Here is a 13,852-nt window from a genome sequence, read left to right on the forward strand (position 1 = left end):
AAAACACCACTGACAGAGTATATAAAACAGAAGAAAGTAAACAAATATGGGATGTGCAGATCAGATTTTAGACTACACTGAGCTGGAGAAGTGACCTAAAGCCTTTGGTAATAGAACTATCCTTACCTTTTCCCAATCCTCATACTCTCCAACCACATAGCATGAGCCCTGTCAATAGATGTTTAACAAGCATCAAGAATCCAGCATGGCAAATCGAAAGTGCCCTATTGTTAGGAAAATGAAAAACAAGGGGGCATAATAACTCCAAAAGAACCATAACCAAGGAAGAAAAAAATGGAACACAGTGTATTTTGATGGAAAACACTATACTGCTGTTTTATAGAATTGACTAACTTAGTAAGAATATAAATTCAGTACAACAAAGGTAAGAAAACAAACTGTTAAATGTTAGTGTAAGACTGCTGAACTAAGAAAACAAAATTGAAGGCCAGAAAATCAAAAGGAAAAATTTGCTGCCAAGAAAGGCTTGAGATATTCAGCTGTATCCATCTGAAAAAAACAAAAAGCAGTAAGTAAAAAGTTTACAGACAAGGTGACAGGACTGATCCAGTAGGTATCTCTATATAAAAATCACATGTATTCACATGTTTGTACAAGACCATTTCTCTGAAATAGAAATAATGAAATGAACCAGAAGTGTGAAACGATGGCTGAGTCTAAGTGTCATGTGAGAATATTATGTCCAATCAAGATATTACATATAAAGACAAAGGGCAGACTTTGAAGAAAGCAGTCAAAGGTCAGGCGTTTTTCATAGCTGTTAAGATGCCAGTTGGGACACTCTTGCCGGCGCCACGGCTCACTAGGCTAATCCTCCGCCTTGTGGCGCTGGCACACCGGGTTCTAGTCCTGGTTGGGGTGCCGGATTCTGTTCTGGTTTGCCCCCCTTCCAGGCCAGCCCTCTGCTGTGGCCAGGGAGTGCAGTGGAGAATGGCCCAAGTGCTTGGGCCCTGCACCCCAGAATAAGTACCTGGCTCCTGCCATCGGATCAGCGCGGTGCGCCGGCCGCAGCGCTCCAGCCGTGGTGGCCATTGGAGGGTGAACCAACGGCAAAGGAAGACCTTTCTCTCTGTCTCTCTCTCTCACTGTCCACTCTGCCTGTCAAAAAAAAAAAAAAAGATGCCAGTTGGGACACTCACTATATCAGAGTATGTGGGTTCAAGTTCTGTCTATGTGTCCAATTCCAGTTTACTGCTATTGTGCACCCTGGTAGGCAACAGGTCCAATGATTCAAAGAATTGTGTTCCTGTAACCCACTTGAAAGACTTGGATTGACTTCTGGGTGGCCTGGACTCAACCATTATAGGTGTTTTGGGAGTGAACCAGTTGATTGGAGTACTCTTTTTGCATGTGTGTTTGTCTCTCTATCCCCCACTTTATTTCAAATAAATAAAATACAAATTTTTCAAAAAATGATTAAGAGATAGTCTACACATGAACTCCTGAAAGACTCAAGTGACAATGAAATGGCTGCCTATTTTCTTTAAAAATTTATATACTTATTTATTTGAAAGGCAGAATGACAGAACTTGCCATCTTGTTCACTCCCCAAATGGCAGCAATGGTCAGGGCTAGGTCAGGCCAAAGCCAGAAGCTTCATCCCACTCTCCCATTTGGGTGCAGGGGCTGAAGCACTTGGGTCATATCCACTGCTTTTTCAAGTGCTTTAGCAGGGAACTGCACTGGAAGTGGAACAACCAGGTGCCTATTAAGAGATGAATCAGGGGCCTGCATTGTGACTTCTGTGAAGCCGCCACCTGTGATGCTGGCTTCCCATATGGGCACTGGTTTGTGTCCCATCTGCCCCACTTTTGATCCAGTTCCTTGCTGATGGCCTGAGAAAAGCAGCAGAGGATTGTCCAAGTGCTTGAGCCCTGCTACCCACTTGGAATACCCGGATGAAGCTCCTGGCTCAGCTCTGGCCGTAGCAACCACTTGAGTAGTGACCCAGCAGATGAATGACCTGTCTGTCTGTCTGTCTCCCTCTCTCTCTCTCTCTCTCTCTCTATATATATATATATATATATACATATATATATATAAAACTCTTTCAAATTAAATTAACAAATCTTAGAAATAAAAAAAATGATTCGAAGTGAAGACTTGGAGAATGGAAAATACATGTCAGATCAGCGATGGTATGCATTGAAATTGTTTAAAGGGCTGGTGCTGTGGCATAGTGGGTGAAGCCACTGCCTACAGTGTTGGCATCCCATATGGGTGCTGGTTCATGTCCCAGCTGCTCCACTTCTGATCCAGCTCCCTGCTGATGCGCCTGGGAAAACAGCAGATGAAAGCCCAGGTGTTTGGGTCCCTGCACCCACATGGGAGACTTGGAAGAAGCTCCTGTATCCTGGGTTTGTATTGGCCCAGCTCTGGCCATTGCAACCATTTGGGGAGTGAACCAGTGGATTGAAGATCTTTCTGCTTCTATCTCTCTGTAACTCTGCCTTTCAAATAAATAAATAAATAAAATTTTTTAAAAATGAGATTGTATAAGTATAGAACTAATGAAAAAATAGTCTTGAGAACTATACAAGTAGAATAAAATGTGAATATTATTATCCTGAATATAAAGTAATTGTAGTAAAAACCAGGGGATGGCTGAGAGTTAAAAGAATAGGTAGGTGGGGAAGTTAGTCACATCTTTTACAAAAGGGATGTGTACTTAAATATGACCAGTTTTATGTACTATAATCTCTTATTTTGAGTTTAAAGGAATTATCTAGGAAATATTTCTTGTGATTATGAAAATAAAGATTCATCGGTCCTTCACTTATTTCTACTTAATCTTGTTCAGATTAAAGTAAGTTTTTTAACAATTTTTTAAAAACACAGTTTTATAAAAAAATAAGTTTTATTAAAACTGATCTCATTGTTAGGATCATTTCTATGTCTCTGTCAATATATATGCATTATTAGTACCTGTTCACTTAGTTAATGATGGCTTCTGAAGAATATTAAGAGGGAGATTTCTGTATTGGCACATTTCTATATTACTTGAATTCCTTATATGGAGCCATGCATCATTTTTATAAAACAGTGATTTTTCTCATGAAAAAGGGGGAAAAGGCCTTAAACCTGTGTGCCAGTATGTTAATAGTAGTTTGGGGGAATAGAAACGAGGATTATTAGTTGTTTTTTATGCTTCTCTGTATTTTTTAATATGTGGTGGAGAGGGATTTTAAATGATCTCATAGAAGTTGAAAGAATGGTGGTTACTAGAGGTTGAGGGGAGTATATGTTTAGGAGAGATGGGGAAAGGTTGATAAATGGTTTGAAAGTTATAGTTAGAAAAGAGGTACAAAAACAGATGGATAGACCAGTGGAACAGAATAGAAACACCGGAGATCAATCCAAACATCTATAACCAACTCATATTCGACAAAGGACCTAAAACCAACCCCTGGAACAAGGACAGCCTCTTCAACAAATGGTGCTGGGAAAACTGGATGTCCACATGCCACAGTATGAAGCAAGACCCCTACCTTACACCTTATACAAAAATCCACTCAACATGGATCAAAGAACTAGAGATGCGCCACGACAGCATGAAACTAATTGAGAGCAAAGGGGAAACCCTTCAAGATATCAGAATAGGCGAAGAATTCCTGGAGAAGACCCCACAGGCACGGGTAATCAAAGATAAAATAAACAAATGGGATTACCTCAAATTGAAGAGTTTCTTAACAGCAAAGGAAACAGTCAGGAAAGTGAAGAGGCAACCAACAGAATGGGAGATGTTATTCGCAAACCACACAACAGATAAAGTATTAACAACTAGAATCTACACAATGATCAAAAAACACCACAGAATCAAAACAAACAACCCAATAAAAATGGGCCAAGGACCTTAACAGACATTTTTCAAAAGAGGAAATCCAAATGGCCAACAGGCACATGAAAAAATGCTCAGGATCCCTAGCCATCAGGGAAATGCAGATCAAAACCACAATGAGATACCACCTCACTCCGGTTAGATTGGCTTACATACAGAAATCTACCAACAACAGATGCTGGCAAGGATGTGGAGAAAAGTGGACACTAATCCACTGTTGGTGGGAATGCAAGCTGGTAAAGCCACTATGGAAGACAGTCTGGAGAGTCCTCAGAAACCTGAACATAGCACTACCACAGGACCCAGCCATCCCACTCCTTGGAATATACCCAAATGGAATTAAAGGGGTGAAAAAAGCCATTTGCACCTCAATATTTGTTGCAGCTCAATTCACAATAGCTAAGACATGGAATCAACCTAAATGTCCATCAACGGATGACTGGATAAAGAAACTATGGGATATGTACTCTATGGAACACTATACAGCAGTAAAAAACAACGAAATCCGGGCATTCACAACAAAATGGAGGAAGCTGGAAAACATCATGCTGAGTGAAATAAGCCAGTCCAAAAGGGATAAATATCACATGTTCTCCCTGATCGATGGCAACTAAACGAGCACCTAAAATGATACCCCTTGAAGTGAAATGGACACTATGAGAGACAATGACATGAGCAGCCCTTGTCTAGACTGTTGAGGAAAAACTTACTATTTTGTTCTTTTAGTATTTTTGTTGTTGTTGTTGTTGCTCGGTATGCTCTACACAAGACCACTGGTTGAACTCTGCAATCAATGCACAACCATTCTTAAGCGTTTAAAAATTAATAGGAAATTGATCTCTGTGGAACATGGGAGTGGGAATAAGAGGGAGGAGATATATAGGACGGCACATACTCACTCAGACCTACCTCCAATGGTGGAACTGGAAATGTGCCAGGGGATTTCAACTCAATCTTACCAAGGAGGCAGGTACCAATGCCAGCACACTTGGTAAAGAGACAAATATAAATACACAACTGATCCAAAAGATAGGGTAAGTGTCGAAGAGATTACACAAATAAGACCAGTGTAAGCAAATAATGAAAGATAGAATCAAAAGGGTTGAGAATGATCCTGCGGGGGAAGCAGGTCACACAGCAGACTCATAGAATGGCAAATGCCCAAAACAGCACTCCTGCCTCAGAATCAACCCTTGGGACATTCGGATCTGACTAAAAGGTCCATGAGAGTCTCGCAGGCATGGAAAGACATGACACGGTGGCAAAAAACAATCTAAATGAAGGATCCTGGTGAACAACACCCCAGCAGAAGGATCAGGCCATCAAGGAGAGAGGCGCCTTTCTCTGATGGGAGGAAGGAACCTCCACTGTGATATGGCCTTGACTAAACAAATTCAGAGTTGGTGAACTCAAGGGGCTTCCATAGCCTAGACAGCTCATAGCAAGAGTCTCGGGTGATTGCTGACATCATAAATAAGAGTGCCAATTGTTAAATCAACAACGGGAGTCACTGGGTTCATGCTCCCCACGCAGGATCTCTGTCCTTAATATGTTTATCTATAAAACTCAAAAACAACACTACTAGTCGAACAATACCCTATACCTGGTTCGGTTGTGTGAGTGCAACCTGTTGAAATCCCTGCTTAGTACATACTAAATTGATCTTCGGTATATGAAGGTAACTGAAAATGAAACGTGATGAAGGGCGGGATGGGAGAGGAAGTGGGTGAGGGGAGGGCCACGGGAGGGAGGGAGGTCGGGGGGAAGCCACAACAATACAAAAGATGCATTTTATATTCTACTTAAAACTATTGGTTGAGCTCTGTAATTAATACACAATTACTCTTAGGTGTTTAATCAATGCTATAACTAGTACTCAAATAGTATTTTACACTTTGTGTTTCCGTGTGGGAGCAAAATGTGGTAATCTTTACTTAACATACGCTAAATTGATCTTCTGTATATAAAGATAATTGAAAATTAATCGTGATGTGAAGGGGAAAGAGAGAGGGAGTGGGAGAGGGGAGCGTTGTGGATGGGAGGGAAGACACGTGGGGGTGGGGAGGCTATTGTGGTCCATAAGCTGTACTTTGGAAATTTATGCTCATTAAATAAATTAAAAAAAAAAAAAAGAAAGTTAGAAAAGAGTAAGAAGTTCTGATATTCTGTTCACAGTAGAGTAACCTTTAGATAAGGTCAATGTATGTCGTGTGTTCCTAAAAAAAAACTGAATGTTTTCACCATATGGAAATGATAAATACTTGAGTATAGGGGATATGTTTACACTGATTTGAACAATATATAAGTGTATCAAAACATGACAGTTACCTATAAATATGTTCAAGTTTTTTTATGTGGGGCTTTAAAAATTTAAGAAAAAAGAAGTTGCATTAGTCTTTGGTAAAAGGGAGTAGTCCTTACAAATTTTTTCTGTAAAAAAACAGGTAATATTTTAAGTTTGCTGGTTATATGTGCTGTGTTACAGTCAGTTGTCTCTGCTGTTACAGTGCTAAAATAGCCTTAGAAATTATGGAGATGAATAGCTGTGGCTGTGTTCCCTTAACACTTTACTGGCAAAAACAGTTTTTTGTAGTTTTTCAACCTCTCTTTTAAGCCCAGCATTTTTGCAAAGGTGTTCTCATAAAGCACGGAAAGCTTACACAGCTAGGTTTGTTCTTAAGTGTGCTTTCTAGCCTGTGGGTATCAAAGGTGTTCCAGTGGCTTCTGTTGCTTCCTAGATGCTGCACAACATGAAAGGACAGTTTGCTGAACATCTTCTTGGTGCTGGATTCGTAAACAGCAGAAGTCCTAAAGATCCAAAATCTAACATAAATTCAGGTAAAGTAGAAAGCACAGAGTAAGTAACTTACTGCCATTGTCCATTGTATCAGTGTTTTTATTTTTAACTTTGTTTTTTTCTGCCTTCCCATCCCAAATAGATAATGAGAAGATAATTAAAGCTGTCATCTGTGCTGGTTTATATCCCAAAGTTGCTAAAATTCGAGTAAATTTGGGTAAAAAAAGAAAAATGTAAGCATTGAAGATTATTATTAGTTGTAGTTCTCTTGATATAAACTTTTGAAATCATCTAATTTAAGAGTTTATGTTATTTGAGCCATATTGTTCTTGACTTTCAATCATTTGGAATAAGGTAAACTGTTTAACGTAGGTATTATTTTCCCTCACATTCCTGGAAATTCCTTTCTGATTACTCATTATTCATAATGAATGTTCATAAAATGTGATACCAGTATAAATATTAGAATAGCCAGCTAGCTATCAAATACCAGTGCCCAGATAGAAACTCCTTAAGAGTAGATTTTGTTTAAGGATTTTTTCTCCTCTTATAAAATGGAGAATTTTATAGCCTAGCTCTTTGAATAAAATTGTGATAATTTTCACTATTTTTAGAAAGTACAATATACAAATCCCATCAATAGTAGAGGCAACAAGAGGTATATTTTTCTTAGTAAATGAGCTCATTCTAGTAATGATACAGAGAAACTAAAAGTCACAAAAGCCTATTGAGTATTAATTGTTGCTATCCATTTGGAAGATACTCCTAAAGAGTCATTAAAAATAATTGGCCCAGTACAGTGATGATGGCGCCATGGGCAGCAGCAGCTTTACCCACTGTACCACAATACTGGCCCCCAAAAAAGACACTCTTGAAGACAAATGGTATTAATTTATTACCAGCTTTTATACTGTCATCTAATACAGATAATTGCCATTAACTATTTAAAAATAAACCATCAAACATCTCATTGAGTAGTATTAATTAAAGACTTAAAAATTGAGGTAAAATTTACATGACTGTCAAAAGAAAATCCCCTAGAAAATGAGAGACTGAACTAGAATTTTGTCAGAGCATGTATCCCAGATATTCCCTTTGAAATTGAGGAATTTAAGTGAAAATGAGACCATTTGAAACATTTTAAATAGGTTCTTTTCAATCCGTTTTAACAAAAGTCACTTAAATAAAATTCTTGATTTATATGCACCTGAGTACATATGCTGTAAAATTATATAATAATGTCACAAAGTTACCCTGTAAGTTAGGGGTTATTTATCAGTATCATGATTATCAAAGTAAATATAGAGTCCATATATATATTTCATATATTTTCTTTGGTTCTTTATCATTCAGTGGTATAAAATATACCAACATAATAAATATTCTGTCATCTTTCTAACATGTGTACCTGTAGCAATAGGTTTAATCATATGATTTACAATATTCATTTTTAGCTGACATTAATAAATTGAACTCAATTATGGGGTTTTTCTAGATTTTGGATTTTTGTTTTTACCAAGTCCTATCAGTTTAGAAAAACCAAAGGAATCCCCTAGAAGACTTCTAGTAACAAATTGTATTTTAACTTTTGTAAAGGGTGAAAGTTTACACAAAAACTGATGGCCTGGTTGCTCTTCATCCGAAGTCTGTTAATGTGGAGCAAACAGACTTTCACTACAACTGGCTTATCTATCACCTGAAGATGAGAACGAGTAGTGTAAGTGAATATTTACAGTAATGTGGATCTGAATATGAGTCTTGTTGCATTTTTATGATTATATTTTCTCTGTTTTTCCCTGTGAGATGAATTACAACTTTCTTTCTCTAAGCAAATGCCTGTAAATTTTTTAAAGACATATTTGAAAGAGTTACACAGGGGCTAACACTGTGGTGTAGTAGGTAAAGCCGCCGCCTGCAGTGCCGGCATCCCATATGGACACCAATTCAAGACCCAGCTGCTCCACTTCTGATCCAGCTCTCTGCTGTGGCCTGGGAAAGCAGTAGAAGATGGCCCAAGTCCTTGGGCTCCTGTACCCGCATGGGAGACCTGGAAGAAGCTCCTGGCTCCTGGCTTCAGATGGGCACAGCTCCAGCCATTGCAGCCATTTGGGGAGTGAACCAGCAGATGGAAGACCTCTCTGTCTGTCTGTCTGTCTCTCTCTCTCTCTGCCTCTCCTGCTCTCTGTGTGTGTAACTGACTTTCAAGTAAAATAAATAAATCTTTAAAAAAAAAAAAAAGTTACACAGAGAGAGAAAGAGAGGGCTTCCATGTAGTTTCACTCCCCAGATGAGCTGCGCCTGATTTCCTGGCCCATAGCAGAGAGCTGGATTGGATGTGGAGCAGTTGGGACATGAACCAGCGCCCATATGGGATGCCAGCACTGCAGGCAGCAGCTTTACCCACTATGCCACAGCGCCAGCCTCGCCTATAATTATATTGTGCAGATCTGTCATGATAGATCTTTTTATTTTAATTAATTAGACAGCTACTTTATTTGCATGCTTTTCTTCAGTCTGGTTATAAAAAATACTGGCATTTTATGATGTACAGAAATTTATTCCATATAAAGAATTTTATTGGCATGTCATTATGATTTATAAGAATTGATCAGAATATTGGGTATGATTTTGTTTATATTTTTCTCTTTAAAAAAATCAGATAATTTTGAAAACACTAGATAAAAAGATAAAAATAATTACAGCTACATTAGTTCTTTGAGTTTTGTCACTCAGAAAATATTTTGTTCAAAGGGGTTAATATAGTTTACATTAAAATAAAATGTAAAACTCCTGTGTTCTCTTAACTAATGAAGAATGATTCACTTGAAAGATGCTTCAATTTTCATTACAGATATACTTGTATGACTGCACAGAAGTGTCTCCATATTGTCTTTTGTTTTTTGGCGGCGATATTTCCATCCAGAAGGATAACGATCAGGAAACTATTGCTGTTGATGAGTGGATTGTCTTTCAGTCTCCAGCAAGAATTGCCCATCTTGTTAAGGTGATGGATATTACCTGCTTTCTGTAAATCTACATGCAAGTAGGCATGTGCTTTTGTTAGTATTTATTTTCACTTTATTTGAAAGACAAAAAGAGATAAAGATGTTCCATCTACTTGCTTCACTCCCCCAGTACCTGCAACAGCCAGGGCTGGGCCAGGCTAAAGCCAAGAGTCCAGAACTCAGTCCAGGAGTCTCATGTGTATGTCAGGGACTGAAGTAATTGAACTGTCATTTGCTGCCTCTCAAGGTACATATTATCAGGAAGCTAGAGCAGAAGGAAGAGCCAGGATTCAAACCAGGCACTCTGACATGGAATATGGCTCCCCTGAGTGGTGTCTGAACCCCTGCCCCAAACACCTACCCATGAGTTGTCTTTTGAGGTAGTGACACATCAGGCATTCTAAATGGCTCAGTATGATTAACATGTCAGTTTTTTAACTACACTAAAAAATTGCTTACAAAATATTTGTGTAATAGGTTATGAAACCTATTGTACAAACTTAGAGCCACTTTTATTATATTTAACAATACATCTGTGTTGAACGTGTGTCATTTTTCCAATCTTAGGAATTAAGAAAAGAACTAGATATCCTTCTGCAAGAGAAGATCGAAAGTCCTCAGCCTGTAGACTGGAAGGACACTAAATCCAGAGACTGCGCAGTACTTTCAGCTATCATAGACTTGATCAAAACACAAGAGAAGGCAGCTCCTAGGAACTTTCCACCTCGATTCCAGGATGGGTACTACAGCTGACAGCCTTTCTGTGGTGGTCTGACAAGCCAGTTTGACATCCATTTTTCCATCACAGTTCAATTTTTGGCTAGATGCCAAACTTTGGGACACATCTAATTTGTGTGTGTAAGGTAGAAAAACCTTAAGTAAGTAGGTTGTAAAGACTTAATGTGCATGACTTAATGATGTTATCTGTAGCTATTATACCATTAAAAACATGTTCTCTGATAGTATACACTGTTGGAGTCATGTCCACACTTTGGGAGTGTTCCTCTTATATATAATGAATATTGTACCACTTAAGAAATTCCTTTTGTTCTGTTATATAAAATTAATCTTTCTGCTGTAATTAGAGTATAAAACCAGTAAAAATAGAATGGTTAGCCAGAAAAGCAGTGTCAAGTAAGAATTTGAATACAACTGTATTTTTAAGTGAAACTGATATCAGAAGTAAATTAATTTGTTGTAATAAACCCCAATATCTAATAAAATGTACAATGTGTAAATCGCAACTAACTTCCTAGCTTGATTTCTACATCTTCACATATCACTTTATTTGATGTTTTTACTTTTTTAAAATAATTTATATACTGCTATGCAGCATAATGTAGCAACTGAGCATGAGCCTAGAGCCTAAAAGTTCCAGTCTCAGCTTGAATTTGCTAGATGTCTTTGGCAAGTTACTTGACTCTGCTCTGTTTCCATTTCCTTCATCTGTAAAATACAGTTTTAAAATGTGAGGATTCAATATATTAAAACCCACAAAACGTCAGACTAGTGCCTGGCACATCACATGTACATTGAATCTTAGTTGTTATTTGTCTCTGATTTTTTTTTTTGATGAATAACAACCTTTTATATTCTTTCTCATTGCTGCTTTATTCTCTTTGCCAAGGGAAGCTAGTCTGACAACATGTACTGTACATTTTCTGCTTTGACAAATACTATTGCTTGCTGTCCAATAGCCATTTTGTCCCCCCTCACTTGATTTTTTTTCATGCTCCCCCTTTGTGCAGTGTTGTGCCCCATTGTACCCACTTCTCCAAGGATTAAGTAGGTTATTCTAAACTGATTGTTTTGGTTTTAGTAACCTTATAATTGGTAACACATGAGTACTTGAACCTGCCCTGAGAAGCCATCTGCAAGAGGTTGTTGGAAGATGTTTCTCACCAATAGACTTAGGATGAAGCTCTGCTGTTCATATGTCTTTTCCAAAGCTGATACGAGGAATTGCTGCAGCCAACTTATTATCAGAAGGGGACACAGAGCTGTATTCTGAGGTTGGTTCAATGGAAGAATAAAACCTACCAGGATCCTTAATAATGATGAGCTACAGCGACAACTCTAGAACTGCCCTAACCATGGATTAATTTGACATAAGAAAGCTTTCATTATGCCACTTTAGTAGGCTGTTTTTAACTTGAGCATATTTACTGAAACATACTGTCCATCATTGATTGTTATTTGTTGAGTCCTCTATTTACACCATTTATTTTGCATTATGACAGAGCTGACCCTTGTCTCTGATAAAAGATGTAAAAGTGGTAGTACTGGACATACTGTAAAACAAAACATTGGAAAAGTATTTTGCTGTACCCTAAAGATGTAGATTTTATTGTGCCTTCCAATAAATGCAAGGAAACCAAAGGAATAAAAGTATTATGCAATGACTGGGATGTAATGATAGTGCTATGATGATCTGTTAACCATTGATTCAGAATGAGCTGCTCACATTCTGAGAATGTTACCACCCATTATTGTTTTCTAAGGGTTTGAATGCACTCTGTGCCCTCAATTTGTTCTCTTGACTAGTCCAAAAGTGATTTGCCTCTTACTGCATTCTGGCATTAATTCTTGTCAATATCCTGGCATATTAATTTTGTCCCAAAGTTATTGTCAGGTCCCATTTGCTCTCTAAAAAATGGTTCTGTCTGCCTTTTTTTTTATTATTTAAAGGTTTCTGTGAAAAAGATTGTTGGTTGATTTAATGTTTACAAACCAGTATTTAATTTCTATGAATGTGGAAAATATACCTGAAGAATTAAAGAGATGAAGTATTCACAGACATTAGTTATTTTAATTGGAGTAGTTAATCCAAATTGTGTCTTCTGTACTACCACTTATCAAGATAGCAATTTTAATCAAAAGTGCTGTTTATGTTCTGCAGGGGTTTTTTTTTTTTGTTCATAAAATAGGACATTATTGAGTGGGGAATGCATGCCAGATATAGAAACTATTTAGTGGTTTTAACTAATGAAATATTAAGAAGGAAAATCTATTTGTTTCACCATTATGAATAATACAGAGAATAACTCTTGAAAAATACCTGAAACTATCTATGGAAGGAAAAAAAGTCACTGAATAATCTAAAAATCATCTTTGCAAAGTGAGTACATGTGACACTCCAGTAGTTTGGGCAAAAGCTGTAGTTTCATGTCAATTATTACAACTTATTCTCCATTCTTACTGCATTTTTAAAACAAAGTTCACCCTTAGAGTTACAGAAAAAGCTTTGGAAGAAATTTATTTTAGTATTCCTTTCCCCAGAATAAATAGTGGCAAATTTCCTTCCACTCTTACCTCTTAGCTTAAATATATTAAGTAATTTGGATCATGTTATGTAATCATATATTTGTAAAATAATTGTTTTTAAATTGCATTTTTATTCTGATTGTAAAACAATACATCCTCATTGAAGAATATTTGGGAAAATTTAGCATGAAGTAAATCATTACCATTGTTTGATATATTTTCATACTTTTTTTAAGCTTTAAGGTATTATATTTGATGAAGTTAACAATTTAAATGTATGATTTGGTAAATTTTTTCAAGTGTATAAACCATGTAATTATCACCACCATAGTCCTGATGTAGAACATTTCCATCACCTAAATGTTCCACCACTGTCCCCAGTTGCAGGCCATCCCCTTTCCCTGTTTCTGCTCCCTGGCAACCAGTGACAAAAAGCAGAACCAATAAGATGCAGTCAGGTGGTCTTTTGTGTCCAGCCTCTGACTTAACATAAAGCTTTGGGGAACTCATGCTACTGCATGTATTAATAACTGGTTCCTTTTTTATTGTTTCTTAGTATTGTGTCATATGGTTACACCATTTTGTTTATTCATCAGTTGGATATTTGAGTTATTTCCAGGGGTTCTTTTTTGTTTCTGCTATTATGAATAAAGCTTCTATGAACATGTTGTGCACAAGTGTTTTGTGTTTATATGTTTTCACTTCTCTGGGTTAAATACTTAGGATTTAGATTACTGTAGGGTGTTTTACATATGGAGTATTTTGTAAGAAACTCCCAAACTTTTTGGAAGTGCCTGTCATTTTTGATCCTCAAAAGTGGGGAGTCTCAGGTGTTCTACATTCTTGCCAGAACTCACTATTTTTAGTTAATTTTAATGTTTGGTGGATATGGAGTCATATCTTGTGGATTTAATTTGTATTTCTAGA

The 13,852-nt window shown here is 37.3% G+C and overlaps 1 protein-coding gene across 1 annotated transcript in view; it reads left to right on the forward strand.

Moving 5' to 3' along the window:
- The window catches only part of DHX36 (DEAH-box helicase 36), a 51,918-nt gene extending 38,316 nt beyond the window's left edge, over positions 1-13,602 (forward strand). Inside the window, exons 21-25 of the mRNA XM_002716304.5 lie at positions 6,598-6,697; positions 6,799-6,889; positions 8,253-8,373; positions 9,508-9,660; positions 10,229-13,602. Coding sequence (XP_002716350.2) covers positions 6,598-6,697; positions 6,799-6,889; positions 8,253-8,373; positions 9,508-9,660; positions 10,229-10,414 — 651 coding nt within the window. The 3' untranslated portion in view covers positions 10,415-13,602. The remainder of the gene's footprint in view (positions 1-6,597; positions 6,698-6,798; positions 6,890-8,252; positions 8,374-9,507; positions 9,661-10,228) is intronic.
- The last annotated feature ends 250 nt before the right edge of the window (positions 13,603-13,852 follow it).

The sequence above is a fragment of the Oryctolagus cuniculus genome, chromosome 4 (assembly GCF_964237555.1).
Source record: "Oryctolagus cuniculus chromosome 4, mOryCun1.1, whole genome shotgun sequence".
NCBI lineage: Eukaryota > Metazoa > Chordata > Mammalia > Lagomorpha > Leporidae > Oryctolagus > Oryctolagus cuniculus.